We start from the raw sequence: 13,798 nt of genomic DNA on the forward strand, positions 1-13,798 counted from the left end.
AGAAAAAAAAAAGGAGTAAACAAGAAATCTGTATTGAATGGAAAGTAGAGAGAGTGAGAGAGAGAAAAGAAGGGGAAAAAAAAAAGAAACAAGGGGAAGACTGTAAGGAATAAAGTTAATGGTGGAGTTACTTTACTCAACATTGTGCGGGAAAATTTAACTTTTCATCCACCGGTACTGTACTATGGGAGTGAGTATGATATGTCTCTACCCATACATACTCACACACAGTCATTTATATTCATATATATATATATATATATATATATATATATATATTATATGTATATGAATAACCAAAAAAAAAAAAAAAAATGATTTTGTTTTCTTCTTTTTTTTTTGCGATTCCTGGGACTATGATGCCGTAGATACATAGATGTTTCTCTGTGTGTTTCTGTTTTTGTTTTGTTTTTTTTAAGGGATGAGAAAAAAAAGGGGTGGGAGTGAGAGAGAAAAGAGAAAGAAAAAAGGAAAGAATAGAAAAGAACGATACCAATTTTTTTTGTCTTTTTGTATTTTATTATTATTATTATCATTTGAAATAGTTATGGTTACGATTTGCCCTATTTATCTATTTCTCTGTTTGTGTGTGTGTTATCAAGACTTTCTCTGTGTTATTTACAGAGCCACAGCTTACTTCTGCTTGTCTCCTTTTTTTTCCTTTTTCTTTGCTTGTTTATATCATTTTTTTTTTCTATTTATATTCACTTACACCTTTATTTCCCTGTCAACAACAAAAAAAAAAGCAAATCTTGATTTCCTTTTATTATTGGTATTATTATTATTATTGTTGTTATTATCATTTTTTTTTTTCATTTTATAGAGAAGGCACTCCATTGCAGCGCTGACACTCAAGCATCCGCAACACTTCTGTATATAGAGCGAGAGAAAGGAACAAGCGATTACACAGAACAGAAGAAAGTATAGGATTGAATAAGGTAAGTTATTTCATAGACAAAAGGACTCTGGGAGAAGGAAACGCAACGAAAAGAAAAAAGAAAAAGTAAAAAAAAAAACGAAAGAAAAATAACTGAAGATAGAAAACAGGGGAAAAAAAAGACAGGAACGAAGGAAAGAGAGAAAGAAAAGAAAAGAAAAAAAAAGTAAAGTAAAGACACTCCACAAGCCTCATCACATCAACTTAACTCTCTGCCAGAGAAGCCGAGTAGAGAGAGAAAAAGCTATATACACCTACAGACTCATATTATCTATTTAACTATCTATATCTATCTATATCTATATCTATCTAAATATATATATATATATATATATCTACAGTGGAGATGTCTGTAGAAGAGGCGGAGCGACGGCAGTTGTACAACCGGCAGGAGTACGTTGTCGGTGCGGAGGCGCAGGAGCGGTACGGCGCCACGTCTGTTCTCGTCGTTGGGGCCTGCGGCCTGGCGGCGGAGATTGTGAAGAATCTCGCGCTGGCCGGCGTGCGGGCGATTGCGGTCAGCGACCAGACGCCCGTCAGTCCGGCGGATCTCGGCAGCAATTTTCTCCTGCGGGCCGCCGGTGATGTCGCCACTCCGCGAGCCGCCGCCGTTGCCCGCCGCGCCGCCGAACTCAATCGGTTTGTGAGCGTCACGGACGCGGCCGGCGCGACGCTGCAGGAACTCCTCCCGCACGCGAATGTTGTCGTGTTTGTCAATCAACGCACAACGGCGCTGCTGGCGGAGAATGCCCTCGCGCGGGAACACGGCGTGCCGTTTGTGGCCTGCGAGAGTCGCGGCGTGGCGGGATGTGTGTTTGTCGACGCCGGCCCCTCCCACGCGGTGTGTGACACCGACGGCGAGGAGACGGTCTCGTGTGTGGTGACCAGCATCTCCGCCGATGGACTGGTGACACTGCATGAGGATAAAAAGCATGAGTGTGAGGTGGGCAGTCACGTCTTCTTTACGGGGATTCTCGCCCCAGAGACATTAAACTCCATTGTGGATCCATCCACACTTCATGGAGGACGACAGACCAGCATTAATAATAATAATAATAATAATAATAATAATAATAATAAGAATAATAAGAATAATAATAATACACAAGCAACCCAATCACTGAAATTGTTTGAAGTGGCAGAGGTGATTTCGCCTTATATTCTTCGTCTAAAGGACTTTGAAGCTTCACTTGGGAATAACAAAATTGAGATTGGTACAAGTGCCTACTTGCATACCACCAAAAAACAAATACTCATGGGATTTAAAGATCTTGAGGCAAGTGTAGTAGATCCAGAGTTTGTCACTATATTTGATAGTGAAGATAAAATAAACGCACCACCTATGCTTCATGCCTTATTCCGTGCCGTACATGAACATGGTGCCTTACCAAAAACAACCAATGAAATCAATGCCGTACTAAAAGTAGCAGAAGTATATTATAGCAGTATAAATCATCATGGAAACTTTGATGTAAATACTGCCAGACGTATTCTTTCTGTTATGCATGGAAGTCTTAACCCTATGGCTTGTCTTATTGGTGGTATTGCCGCCCAAGAGGTTTTAAAAGTTTGCAGTGGTAAATTTACACCAATCCATCAATGGTTATATTATGATGCACGAGAATTACTGGAGGCACGTGGAGAAGTAAATGAAATGGATCTTCATCCTTCTTCTAATGGTAATCGCTATGATCATCAGATAGCGGTTCTTGGGGCAAGTTTTCAATCATACTTATCAAAGCAACGGGCTTTCATTGTTGGGGCTGGTGCTTTAGGATGTGAACTTATTAAGAATGCGGCTTGTATGGGTTTTGCTGGTGTAACGATTACCGATATGGATACGATTGAGATGAGTAATCTATCGCGACAGTTTCTCTTTCGAAACAGTCATATTGGACAACAAAAGTCAACTGTGGCAGGTGAAGCGGCAAAGGCAATTAATAATGATTTACAAGTTACAGCACTTGTAGAAAAAGTCGCACCAGAGACAGAAGGTATCTTTAATGAAGCCTTTTGGGATGCTCATACCGTTATATTAAATGCACTTGATAATATGGAGAGTCGTAAATATGTGGATGCTCGCTGTTTATTTTATAAAAAACCTCTCTTTGATAGTGGTACATTAGGTACCAAGTGTAATATGCAGTGTGTTATCCCTTATTGTACGGAAAGTTACAGTAATAGCTATGATCCTCCTGAAAAGGCTATTCCACTCTGCACATTAAAGAATTTTCCAAATGCTATTGAACACACCATTCAATGGGCACGTGATAACTTTCAAACACTTTTCTGTACGACACCTACAGATGTAAATGCATACCTTGAGGATCCTGCAGCTTTTGCAGCTAATTTGGAACGTGATCCTGCTACTAAGACTATTGTGTTAAAGGCTGTACGAGAAGCCTTATTAAGATGGCCATCCAATGCCGTGGATTGTGTACGATTGGCTCGAATGCTTTATCATGAGTATTTTAATGATACCTTCCGACAGTTATTACATAATATTCCTCTTGATAAACGAAATGCGGAGGGGGATTTATTTTGGAGTGGAGCAAAGAAACCACCAACTCCGCAGGAGTTTTCACCAGATTCTGAAATAAGTGTTTTATTTATTTATCACTGTGCCCAATTATTAGCACGTGTCTATGGTGTGGAACCCTTCACACTATCCAGAAATGATGTTGTGCGAATTGCACAGGAAACCACTGTACCGGAATTTGTCCCACGAAAAGCTGTATTCGCCACCAGTGAAACAGAAAAGGAAGATCCATCCACAACTCACTCTACTACTACTTCTACTGGTGGTGATATTGGAATACAAGATCTTCCACCTGCAAGTCAATTCCATGGTCGACATATGTATCCACAGACATTTGAGAAGGATGATCCTACCAATCATCATGTGGAGTATATTACGTATTGCTCTAATATGCGGGCGGCGGCGTATGGAATTCCACCCGCAGATGTTCATCGCACAAAACGTATTGCTGGAAATATTATTCCCGCCATGGTGACAACAACATCACTGGTAACAGGTCTTGCCATGATAGAAGCACTTAAATATCTTCTTCTCCATCATCGACGAACAACAATGAGTGGTGGAGGAGCAGTGAATGCGGGACTCTCACCAGAGGAAGTGCGAAAACAACTCTCTATTTACCGTAATTCCTTTGTAAATATTGCACTGCCCTTTATGGCATTCTCTGATCCTATTATTGCCCCTGGAATGTCGTATCAATTACCAGATGGTTCCTCTATTCGATGGAGTATTTGGGATCGTATTGATGTGAACGAGGGGTCCGATATTACTGTAGAAAAATTGGTTTCTCTACTGGAACAACGCTATCAAATGGAAATATTCATCATTGCTCTCGCAAGTGGTAAAATGATTTACTCACAATTTGGTAATGCGAAGGATCGTAGTAAACCCGTCTCCGTTGTGGCTCGTGAGAAGGGGGAGGAATTACACGAAGGTGATGACTGCTGCTGTCTTGTGGCCACTGGCACTATTGGCGATGTTGATGCTGATATCCCTGTAATCCGCTACAAATTCCGTAATTTTTAGCGTGGAAGAAATTAGAGATAATATACATATGGAATTATTTCTAAACAGAAAAGGAAGAGAAGAAGAAGAACAAGAACAAAAAAAAAAAAAAAACGCTAGACAAGAAAGCGGGATGAGGGGAAGAATGAGTGAAGGAAGGGATGGCTCTTTTTTTTTCTTTTTGATTTTTTTTTTTTTTTTTGCGTGCCTATCTTTCTCCTTCTTTTATATATATATTCTCTCTCTCTTTGTGTGGATATATGACTACGGTATATAATGATGGAGGCGTAGAGAAGGAATGAGAAGTGGTATCTTTTGTCAATGTGGAGTAAAAGAAAAAGTGTACGAGTGGGAATGAACCAAAAAAAAAAAAACAAAAAAAAGTGGCAAACAGATATTGAGTGTGGAGGAAAACAACGATGAAACAAAAGGAGAACGGGGAGAAAAAAAAGAAAAGAAAAAAGAACGACATCGTAAATATAAAAGAAGGACATATATATATGACTATGAATTGCACTGTGTTGTATTCCCTTATTATTTGCTGATATCATTAAAAAAAAAAAATGATTCCACTGGTATTCTTCTTTTTTTTGTTTTTCTTCTTATTACGATCTTGCTGGTGGTAATGTACCCCTCATGTTTCTACTTGTAATCAGTTAATATTTTGTTAATTATTTTCTCTTCTCTCTTTTCTTTTCTTTTCTTTTCTTATTATTGCTCAGCAGCTTTGGGTGTGAAAAGAGTGAGAGAGAGGGAGAGTGAGAGCCAATGCGCCCCTCACTGTCTTCACGCTGCGGCTACACCCCCAATCTCACCTCACTGACGAATCAAGTGAACCGCAGTGAACGACTTCGCAAGTGGGGAAGCAACGGCGCACCGCCAGGCATTCCCCGCCTTAAAAGATTAGAAGCAAAGTCTATTGCGGTTTTACACGAAACTCCTAAAGTGATTTTAGCTGGTCGGAATCGCTGCAATAACTTTGACAGTAATCAATTTATGCTTATTAATAAGGCCACTAAGCGGTGTATGTTGATTGATGCAGCAGATGACTGGCCGGATGATTGGGCCGCTTTTATTGCGGCATCATCCTTAACGTTGACGCACATTTTTCTTACACATTGTCACATTGATAATATTATAAATCTAAACGCCTTCTTAGGCATTTGTGGTCGCCAACAAAAACAACAACAACAACAACAACAACAACAACAACAACAAGGAGAAAAACAAAAATCGTATCATTCTGCTGAGGATGAAACAGATCAGGATGGTAGTGAGAAGATTGGAATCATGTGGTGTCCTGCAGAGGAATGTTGGGTGCAGAATTTTGGACGTGCATGTGAACGATATCGTCGATTGGAGGAAATGCACTCCGTTCTCCCCATGATGTGTCGAAACTTATATACACCAAAGCATTTAGTAAATCCAATAGTTTCTGGTTTCTCTAGCAATAGTAGTAGTACTCGTTTCCGACGAAATGATGTATTACTCTCTACTGCTACCAACAGAGCCTCTTCTTTTATTGACTTTGGCGATGGTATTTTATTGTACTATATCTTTTCCCCTGGACACTCACCGGGGCATATGATGTTGCATGTACCCAGTGAGAAACTTCTTTTTACGGGCGATGTACTTTTCTACAATAAAGTTGGACGTGTGGATTTGCCGTGGGCAACAGGCGTCCGCCTTGCGGAGAGTCTGCGGTTATTTGAGATGATGCCGGATAACACCGTAGTGCTGCCTGGCCATGGACGCCTGACAACACTGGGAAGAGAGCGGCGTGAGAATAAAGCATTGCTGCACTGTTATCAACGTCAAGAGATTGGACAACAGGAGGTGTCGATTGGATTCAATGAGGGATACCTTTGATACTTGGCGTTTTTTTTTTTTTTTTCTTTTTTTTTTTATTTTTGCGAGTTTCGTCTCTTTTCTATTGATATAGTTTTGTATCCTTGTTGATGTTTCTCTCGTTATGGTTGTTGTTGTTTTTATTTTTGCTGGTGGTGATTGGTGTTGTTCCGTATGAGGAGTACACCTGGATAGTTGTACAGATCTCCCACACAGATATATATATATATACGTCTGGTTAATGGGCGATTTGCTATTCAGTCTATTCTCTTTTTGGTTGTCTTTTTTTTTTTTCATTTTTTTTTTTTGAAATTTCAGTATTTATTATAGGATTGCACGTATTAAACCATTGTACATGTTTTGTTTTTTCTAATAAAAAAAAAAAAAAAAACCTTTGAGGGCACACGGAAACAGGAGAGAAAAGTGCTCTTTATATGGGGAAGAGGGATTCATTGACGCTTTTCTCCTCTTTTTTTTCTTTTTTTTCCTCTCTCTCTTCTATAGTGCGACAATTTATTGTCTGGAGAGAAGGACAACCTCTATTTTTTTTATTTATTATTGCTAGTGCCATTCTACTCAATTAAGGCGAAAAAAAAAAAAAAACAAGAAACATAAGTTCCCTTTCTTTGGTTGTCGAGACCCTTTTTTTTTCTCATATTGGAACATATATATATATATATATATCGAGAAAAACATATTAGACAAGGGAGAGAGGGGTGGTGAAGTGGAAGACATCATCAAAACAAAAAGGAAAAAAGTTTAAAATCAAAAGTAGGATAAATAAGGAAATTATTATTATTATTATTATTATTATTATTATTATTATTATTATTATTATTAAGCAGGATTGATATATTTGAGTGTGTGTAATTGTGTTTTCTATGCAAGAACGCACTACTGCTATTAATATTGAGATTCTCTCGTGTAGGCCATGGCAGCCGCGTGTGGCGGTGCGATTTGGCGGCCCGCACTGTGATTGGCAATGGGTGGAAGTTCCCACACGTGCCCCGATAACACTCTCGCGGCCTAATTCCTCTGCTATTGCTAGTGTAGATAGTCTTAACAAAGAGAAGAAAGATGTGGATACATCCATGTATGAGTTACTTATTGCCCCATCTCCAGTTAGGTTTCATAGTGGAGATAGATCTAATACCGTTGTAGTGTTAGATGCTAGTTGTGAGCCTAAGGAACCTGTTACTCTTCGTGTGCCAGGTGATGGTGAGAGGTTTTTTCAAGTAGTGTTACTCTGGACCGTGTGTCCACAATTGCTGTCATTAGATAAAAATAAAAATAATAATAATAATGGGGGAAGTTGGGATTATCACAAACGTAAGGAGTTATCGGTAGTTACATGTGGTCCAATGGTAGAAGAAAATTCGGATTCCATGAATTTGGGTTCTGGAGGGCCTTTTCTAGTAGGACAAAAAAGCCCTTCTGTTAAGATTATAATGGATGACACTAAACATACCCACAAACTCCATAAAAAGAAAATATCGGAGGAAGATTATCAAATGAAGAGGAATAAAAACAAAAGGAGTTATATTTCAGAGAAATTATTATCGTCATCATCTTCTCCCATAGGGAAACCGCCGCAGCCACAGCCACAGCGGCAGTTATCAACAGCATCCAATCTCTTTGCTGGTGTACCACCACATCGATTTATTCTTCTCATCACATTAGTTTCTCTTAGTCCCCGAAATGCGGCACCAAACCGCATTGTAGAGATCATTCTCTCACTTGATCAGGGAAATGATGAAGTATTGCCACTCCTTCACACAAGAGCCGCAACACGTGAGAATGCTGCGAAGATTCCTCAAATGAGTCAACCCATTCTTCTCCCCTTTTCTTCACTTCATCATGCGGAACTAAAGGAGGATAATGTTTCTGAGGAGATGTTCCACATTCGATGCTCAGTGCTGGAGTCCTACACACAACGCAGCAACACCACTCCCCGTAGTTCAACACATGGAGGAATGCTTCGATACTCTTCATCATCATCATCTAACGATAGTGATAATAATGAGGATATAAAAAAGGAAAGAAGTAACTCTGCTGAGGAATGTGTATTCTTGATTGGCGAAGGTGAGATTTCGTTAGGTACACCACCTCATCTCGGTGGTTTACAGAATGGTGGAGATCATCAGATGGTACAATGGACACCGCATCCATATATTGAAGATGCTGTTATTGCCAAAGAAACCATACACTGTGATGCAGACGATGTAGAAGTTGCTTTTACAATGATGACTGTTTCGGCGTATCGTGAAGCCCTTCTTAACTATGAGGCTGTAAGCAAATTAGGTGAGGGAAGTGTTATTGAGGTTCGCGTAGAGGAAATAGAGAAAGGTACTGTATCTACTTCCCCTCAAAAATCACCACCACCCACAGTAGTAGAGATGTGGTTTGCTCTCCCTCCTGAAGATAAAGGAGAAACATTCAATGACATTATATCTACTGATCCTGGTCCTGCGGTGTGTCGACATTTATTGATTACCTCAAATCATCCAAGTTTTGGTATTGGAATACAATCTGTTTTTTTTCCTGCTATTTCCCCTTTTGCACGACTTTCTGTACTTATTCAACAATACAATGCAGTAGATGGCCAGGAGTCTATGCTGTTGTGTCACGATCCTATCGCTATTGATATGACGCGACCAGGAAAGTGGATGCCACTTTCACTGCAATTAAAGGACCATCATGATAATATTATCTCTCTTAATCTTCAATACCGTTTAGGAAATAATTCTTTTTTATCTTGTGGACCTTCTATAAGTACACCTTTCCTTAGTAGAAGTTATACCTTTCGTCTTTGTGTACCAAATTGTCAAAATCTCATCTCTTTGCTATCATATCCTGATGCCCCTTCTGCTCAGGCACTACGTATCATCATCTCAGATGCAAGAGACAACACAGCAGAGGCCGTTTCACGTGTTGTGGATCACACCGAACTGTTGTTACTCAGAAATTTGCAAGATGAGTCAAGTCTTGAGCTTTGTTTTAATCGAACCTCTTTTGTTTACAACGTAAAGGGTATGGGATATTTGGGTAACACCGTCTCTAATAATAATAATAATAATAATAATAATAATAATAATAATAATAATAATAATAATAATAATAATAATAATAAAAGGGGTGATGGTAGTATTGAGTTGCGGTGTAAGGTATTAGCATTTGCCACTCGCACAGAGGCGGATCGATTGCATAATCCATTTTGCATTGGCGAAGGTCATATTCTTCTTTTACCTTCTCGTTTGGAATCTGATAATGATAAAGAATGTTCATCACCAATTGATGTTCAAATGGCTATTGACTCTGTAACTCCATCTTGTACAAATTACGCTATTCTGCATCTTTGTGGAAGAGTGGAGTATGCCAATCATGAGGAGAATGATAATGTACTTTGTATCCGCTCTCTACACTTGTTACGTCATTCATATACTGTAGAGTCCCAAATCACAGAGGTTAAGAATCCTAGAATCATATTGGGTATATGGTTTAAACCTGGAAAAAATGAAGCTAGAAGTAAACAATCAAAGTATTTCTTTTGTTGCTTTTATCCAATGATAATGGGAACCTCGTCATCACAAGAACAGGAACAAGAGTATATGCCAATTCAATATAATGAATTTCTTCTATGTTCTTCTGATAAGGAGTTAACACTATGTATTGCACTCGTTCCCCATATTTCAACTTCATCTCAAGTGAATAATAATGATAATGATATCCGTAAAGCCTTTGGAACTTCACTTAAGAATTTGAAAAAACATCTGAATCAACGCAAGAAAATGGGAGTAGCAGAAATTCATAATGATTCTTCCATAATATGGCCTGGAAAATACTTTGAAATTGATCTCACTCCTTCTCATGTTACTTCCGGTCTTGTTGCTGGGATAACACGTGTAAATGAGGAATTCCTCTTACGTATACAGGCGGAATGGATTAAAGCCTCACTAAAGGAGGAACTAGTACCAATAACATATCAACCATCACCGTGGCTTTGGGCAATCCGTATGACAAGAACTATCCCAACATCATATGCAATGTATTATATTGTACGTATTGCCAGTGAACCTATCGGATATGATGAACCTGTAGAAGAACCTCCACCAACACGGTCTATTTCTAGTGATATAAATTCAGCAGGTAGAAATCACTTTCGACGTAAACAGCATCACTTGACTATATCATCACCTTCTTTTCAAGAGGATAATGATAATGCACTTGCTTCTTCTTCTTCTTCCTCTTCTTATGTTACTACCGTACGTCTATCCACATCAATACCCTCTACAACTTCATTGGTTCGGACAGTTTTTGTCTTTGGAGATGCCTGTACTACACGTACTCGTATTTTAATCAGTGAAAATGGGAGACACATGTGGTCTATTATTGCTGATGGTCTTGATAGACAAGGGACACTCCTTTCCGAAAGAGAAGCAACTGCTATTAACTGGTATCATGGATCATTAGAAATTGATCCATACAAAGAGCAGCATCAACGTGCGGAGGGAGAAAGACGATGGCGTAAACTGTTAAAGGAAGAAGAAGGACTACGACGGAATTGTCCAGGTCCTCTCATTGTTCCATTCATAACGTCCACAATAACAACAGCAGTAACAGAAATAGGAGGAGGAAATAGTGAATTAGCTGTTAGTTATCACACACTAACCCGCTGTGGATATGATGGGGCACTACTATTGGGTGGAATCCCGGTGCGAAGTGCTCCTTCTGTGTATTATTATTCCTTTAATGATAATGAATGGTTTCCTGTTTCGTTAGAAGTGATACCACCACAGAGTCAATTTCATCCTTATTCTCATCCTCAACAATGTTGGAGAGACCTTAATGTGAACTTCGCAGCACGTCAGGGACATACCGCAGTGTACTGCCCAACTATAAATGCTGTTTATGTATATGGTGGAATTGCTACTGGAAAAAATGTCCCGATAAACTGGAAAAGTAACGGTATTAGTAGTAATAAGAGAAATAATGACATTTATAATTGCAATAAGAGTGATTATGATAGTGATGATGATAATAATAATAATAAAAGGTCTCAATCTGTTCTTAAAAAAACTCACTCCTATAAACACATGTCATATTTAAACGATGTATGGTGTATTCACCTCCTTGATAGTACTGCAGAATGCATAGAAACAGTATATTCATCAGGTAATCATATATCCGTGAATAAGGCTCGATGGAGGCACTCCGCAGCATATTATAATAACAATATGATTGTAGTGGGAGGTAAGACACCGCATTATCGAGAGAAACATCATAAATCATACCCCTCTCATTCAGTAAATAATAATAGGGAGGAACAAGAAGAAGAAAAGAAAGAATGGGATGTAACCGTCGTATATGAAAATAATGGAAAAAAGAAACAAGAAGAGGATGAAGAGGATGAGGTATGTAGCTGTAATGAACTTTTAGTATTAAACTTACGTATGCATACTTGGTTTACATGGTCCTGTGAAGGTTCTGTTCGCCCTGAACCACGCTACGGCCACGCAACAAGCACAAGAGGATCTCTCATGTTTATGTATGGCGGCATGTCAAGTGCAGAGAAACTATTGGATGATCTTCACGAGTTAAATATGGAAACACGTACATGGAAACGTATTCTACACAACGGGACAATAGCACCACCTCCTATGCATCTCGCCGCTCTTAATGCGGTGATCATTGAAGAAACCCCTTGTCTCCTACTCATTGGCGGAGAATCTGAAGCCCCAAGTCATCCGTTACGAATGTTTCTCTTCTCTCAGGTTTCTCAATTCTGGCGTAAAATTGAGTTTGCAACTTCACCCGGTCCCACACGTATGGGATTGGCTATCTGTGATGCCACAACAGTAAAGATGCGACGACAACAACAACAACAAAACGAAAAAGAACAACAACATTCCCATATTCGACATATCCGCAAACGACTACCATTTCGGAATATATCCCTCCTCAAGCTACTAGTAGTTGGTGGGGAAAAAGTCATCAACAGCTCCAAACACCTTGAACGGTATCATTACAATCGGCAAGAGGATCCAAATGAATTCTTATCTCGTCCATATCTCATCAACCTCGCACGCGATCACCATATCTCTGCAGTTCATCATGAGAACTCCACAAGAGGACGGATATCTGCATCTCCCATCTCACCTACAACACCAAGTCCAACCCCGAGCTACAGCACACAACACAGCAATATTAGATACGCAACACCACAAACACGAGGCAGAACGCGTTTCAGAGAAATACACCGCTCCCGCGCCACAACACCCTCCGTTCTCACACGAAAGGAACAGGAAGACCTTATCAATAGACTGTATTACTATGAAATGAGTATACAACAACAACGGAAGCAAATCTTAAATCCGCAACCGCCCTCACACAAGCGTCGCCAACCTTCACGACCACGTCAACCACCAACCCCTGGACGCACAATATCCATATCGCACAGCAACACCTCGTCGACAACGCCAACTCGAAATCATCACTACCACCACCAACAACGACGCAAACAACAACAAAACGACGACCAGCAGAACAACTCCACCGAAGACATCGAAAAGCACACACCAAAAAAGGTACACAACGATAAAAATCGACTAGTAGAATGCGAGCTTAAAAAAGCAAGAAAACAAATACAAGATACAATCATACATGAACACACCATAAATGACTCAAATAAAATAAGAGACACACCAATGAGCCACACACCACACACCCACACATACCAAAGGCAAACCAACCACTCAATACTACAATCACCATCACCACTAAAAACAGAACGACCATCAACAGAAAACCATTCACACAACAGGTGGAAACAGCAAAAGAATTCCACAACAAATCAAATGAAAACCATAAAGCCCTACAACCTCGTAAACGAAACTGACAACGAAAACTCAACAACAAAAGACCCACCTACAACACCTGAGGTAACAGTGCAGCAGCACCCAGTCGATACAGTGCCCACAGCCAGTAAATCCTCAGAAGAAGAGGATAAAGAGGAAGCACCATCCACCCCTGAGGTAACAGTGCGGCAGCAGCCAGTCGATACAGTGCACACAGAGAGTGAATCCTCAGAAGAAGAGCATAAAGAGGAAGCACCATCCACCCCTGAGGTAACAGTGCAGCAGCAGCAGCCAGTCGATACAGTGCACACAGAGAGTGAATCCTCAGAAGAAGAGGAGAAAGAGGAAGCACCATCCACCCCTGAGGTAACAGTGCAGCAGCAGCAGCCAGTCGATACAGTGCACACAGAGAGTGAATCCTCAGAAGAAGAGGAGAAAGAGGAAGCACCATCCACACCTGAGGTAACAGTGCAGCAGCAGCAGCCAGTCGATACAGTGCACACAGAGAGTGAATCCTCAGAAGAAGAGGAGAAAGAGGAAGCACCATCCACCCCTGAGGTAACAGTGCAGCAGCAGCAGCCAGTCGATACAGTGCACACAGAGAGTGAATCCTCA

The 13,798-nt window shown here is 40.1% G+C and overlaps 3 protein-coding genes across 3 annotated transcripts; all 3 read left to right on the top strand.

Annotated features, from left to right (window-relative positions):
• Positions 1-1,283: 1,283 nt before the first annotated feature.
• TM35_000132410 (ubiquitin-activating enzyme e1) lies at positions 1,284-4,502 on the top strand (the record flags this gene model as incomplete). Its single annotated transcript, XM_029025457.1, has 1 exon — positions 1,284-4,502. The coding sequence occupies one exon, from the start codon at positions 1,284-1,286 to the stop codon at positions 4,500-4,502; it is 3,219 nt and encodes a 1,072-aa protein (XP_028883303.1).
• Positions 4,503-5,249: 747 nt separating this feature from the next.
• On the top strand, positions 5,250-6,350 carry TM35_000132420 (putative metallo-beta-lactamase-like protein; the record flags this gene model as incomplete). The annotated part of the gene is made up of 1 exon (XM_029025458.1): positions 5,250-6,350. The coding sequence occupies one exon, from the start codon at positions 5,250-5,252 to the stop codon at positions 6,348-6,350; it is 1,101 nt and encodes a 366-aa protein (XP_028883304.1).
• Positions 6,351-7,210: 860 nt separating this feature from the next.
• Positions 7,211-13,798, top strand: TM35_000132430 (uncharacterized protein; the record flags this gene model as incomplete). Its single annotated transcript, XM_029025459.1, has 1 exon — positions 7,211-13,798. A coding segment is annotated over one exon (6,588 nt), but the record flags the coding sequence as incomplete, so codon positions are not given.

Source organism: Trypanosoma theileri (genome assembly GCF_002087225.1).
Source record: "Trypanosoma theileri isolate Edinburgh chromosome Unknown TM35_Tth_13_V1, whole genome shotgun sequence".
In the NCBI taxonomy this organism is placed as follows: domain Eukaryota; phylum Euglenozoa; class Kinetoplastea; order Trypanosomatida; family Trypanosomatidae; genus Trypanosoma; species Trypanosoma theileri.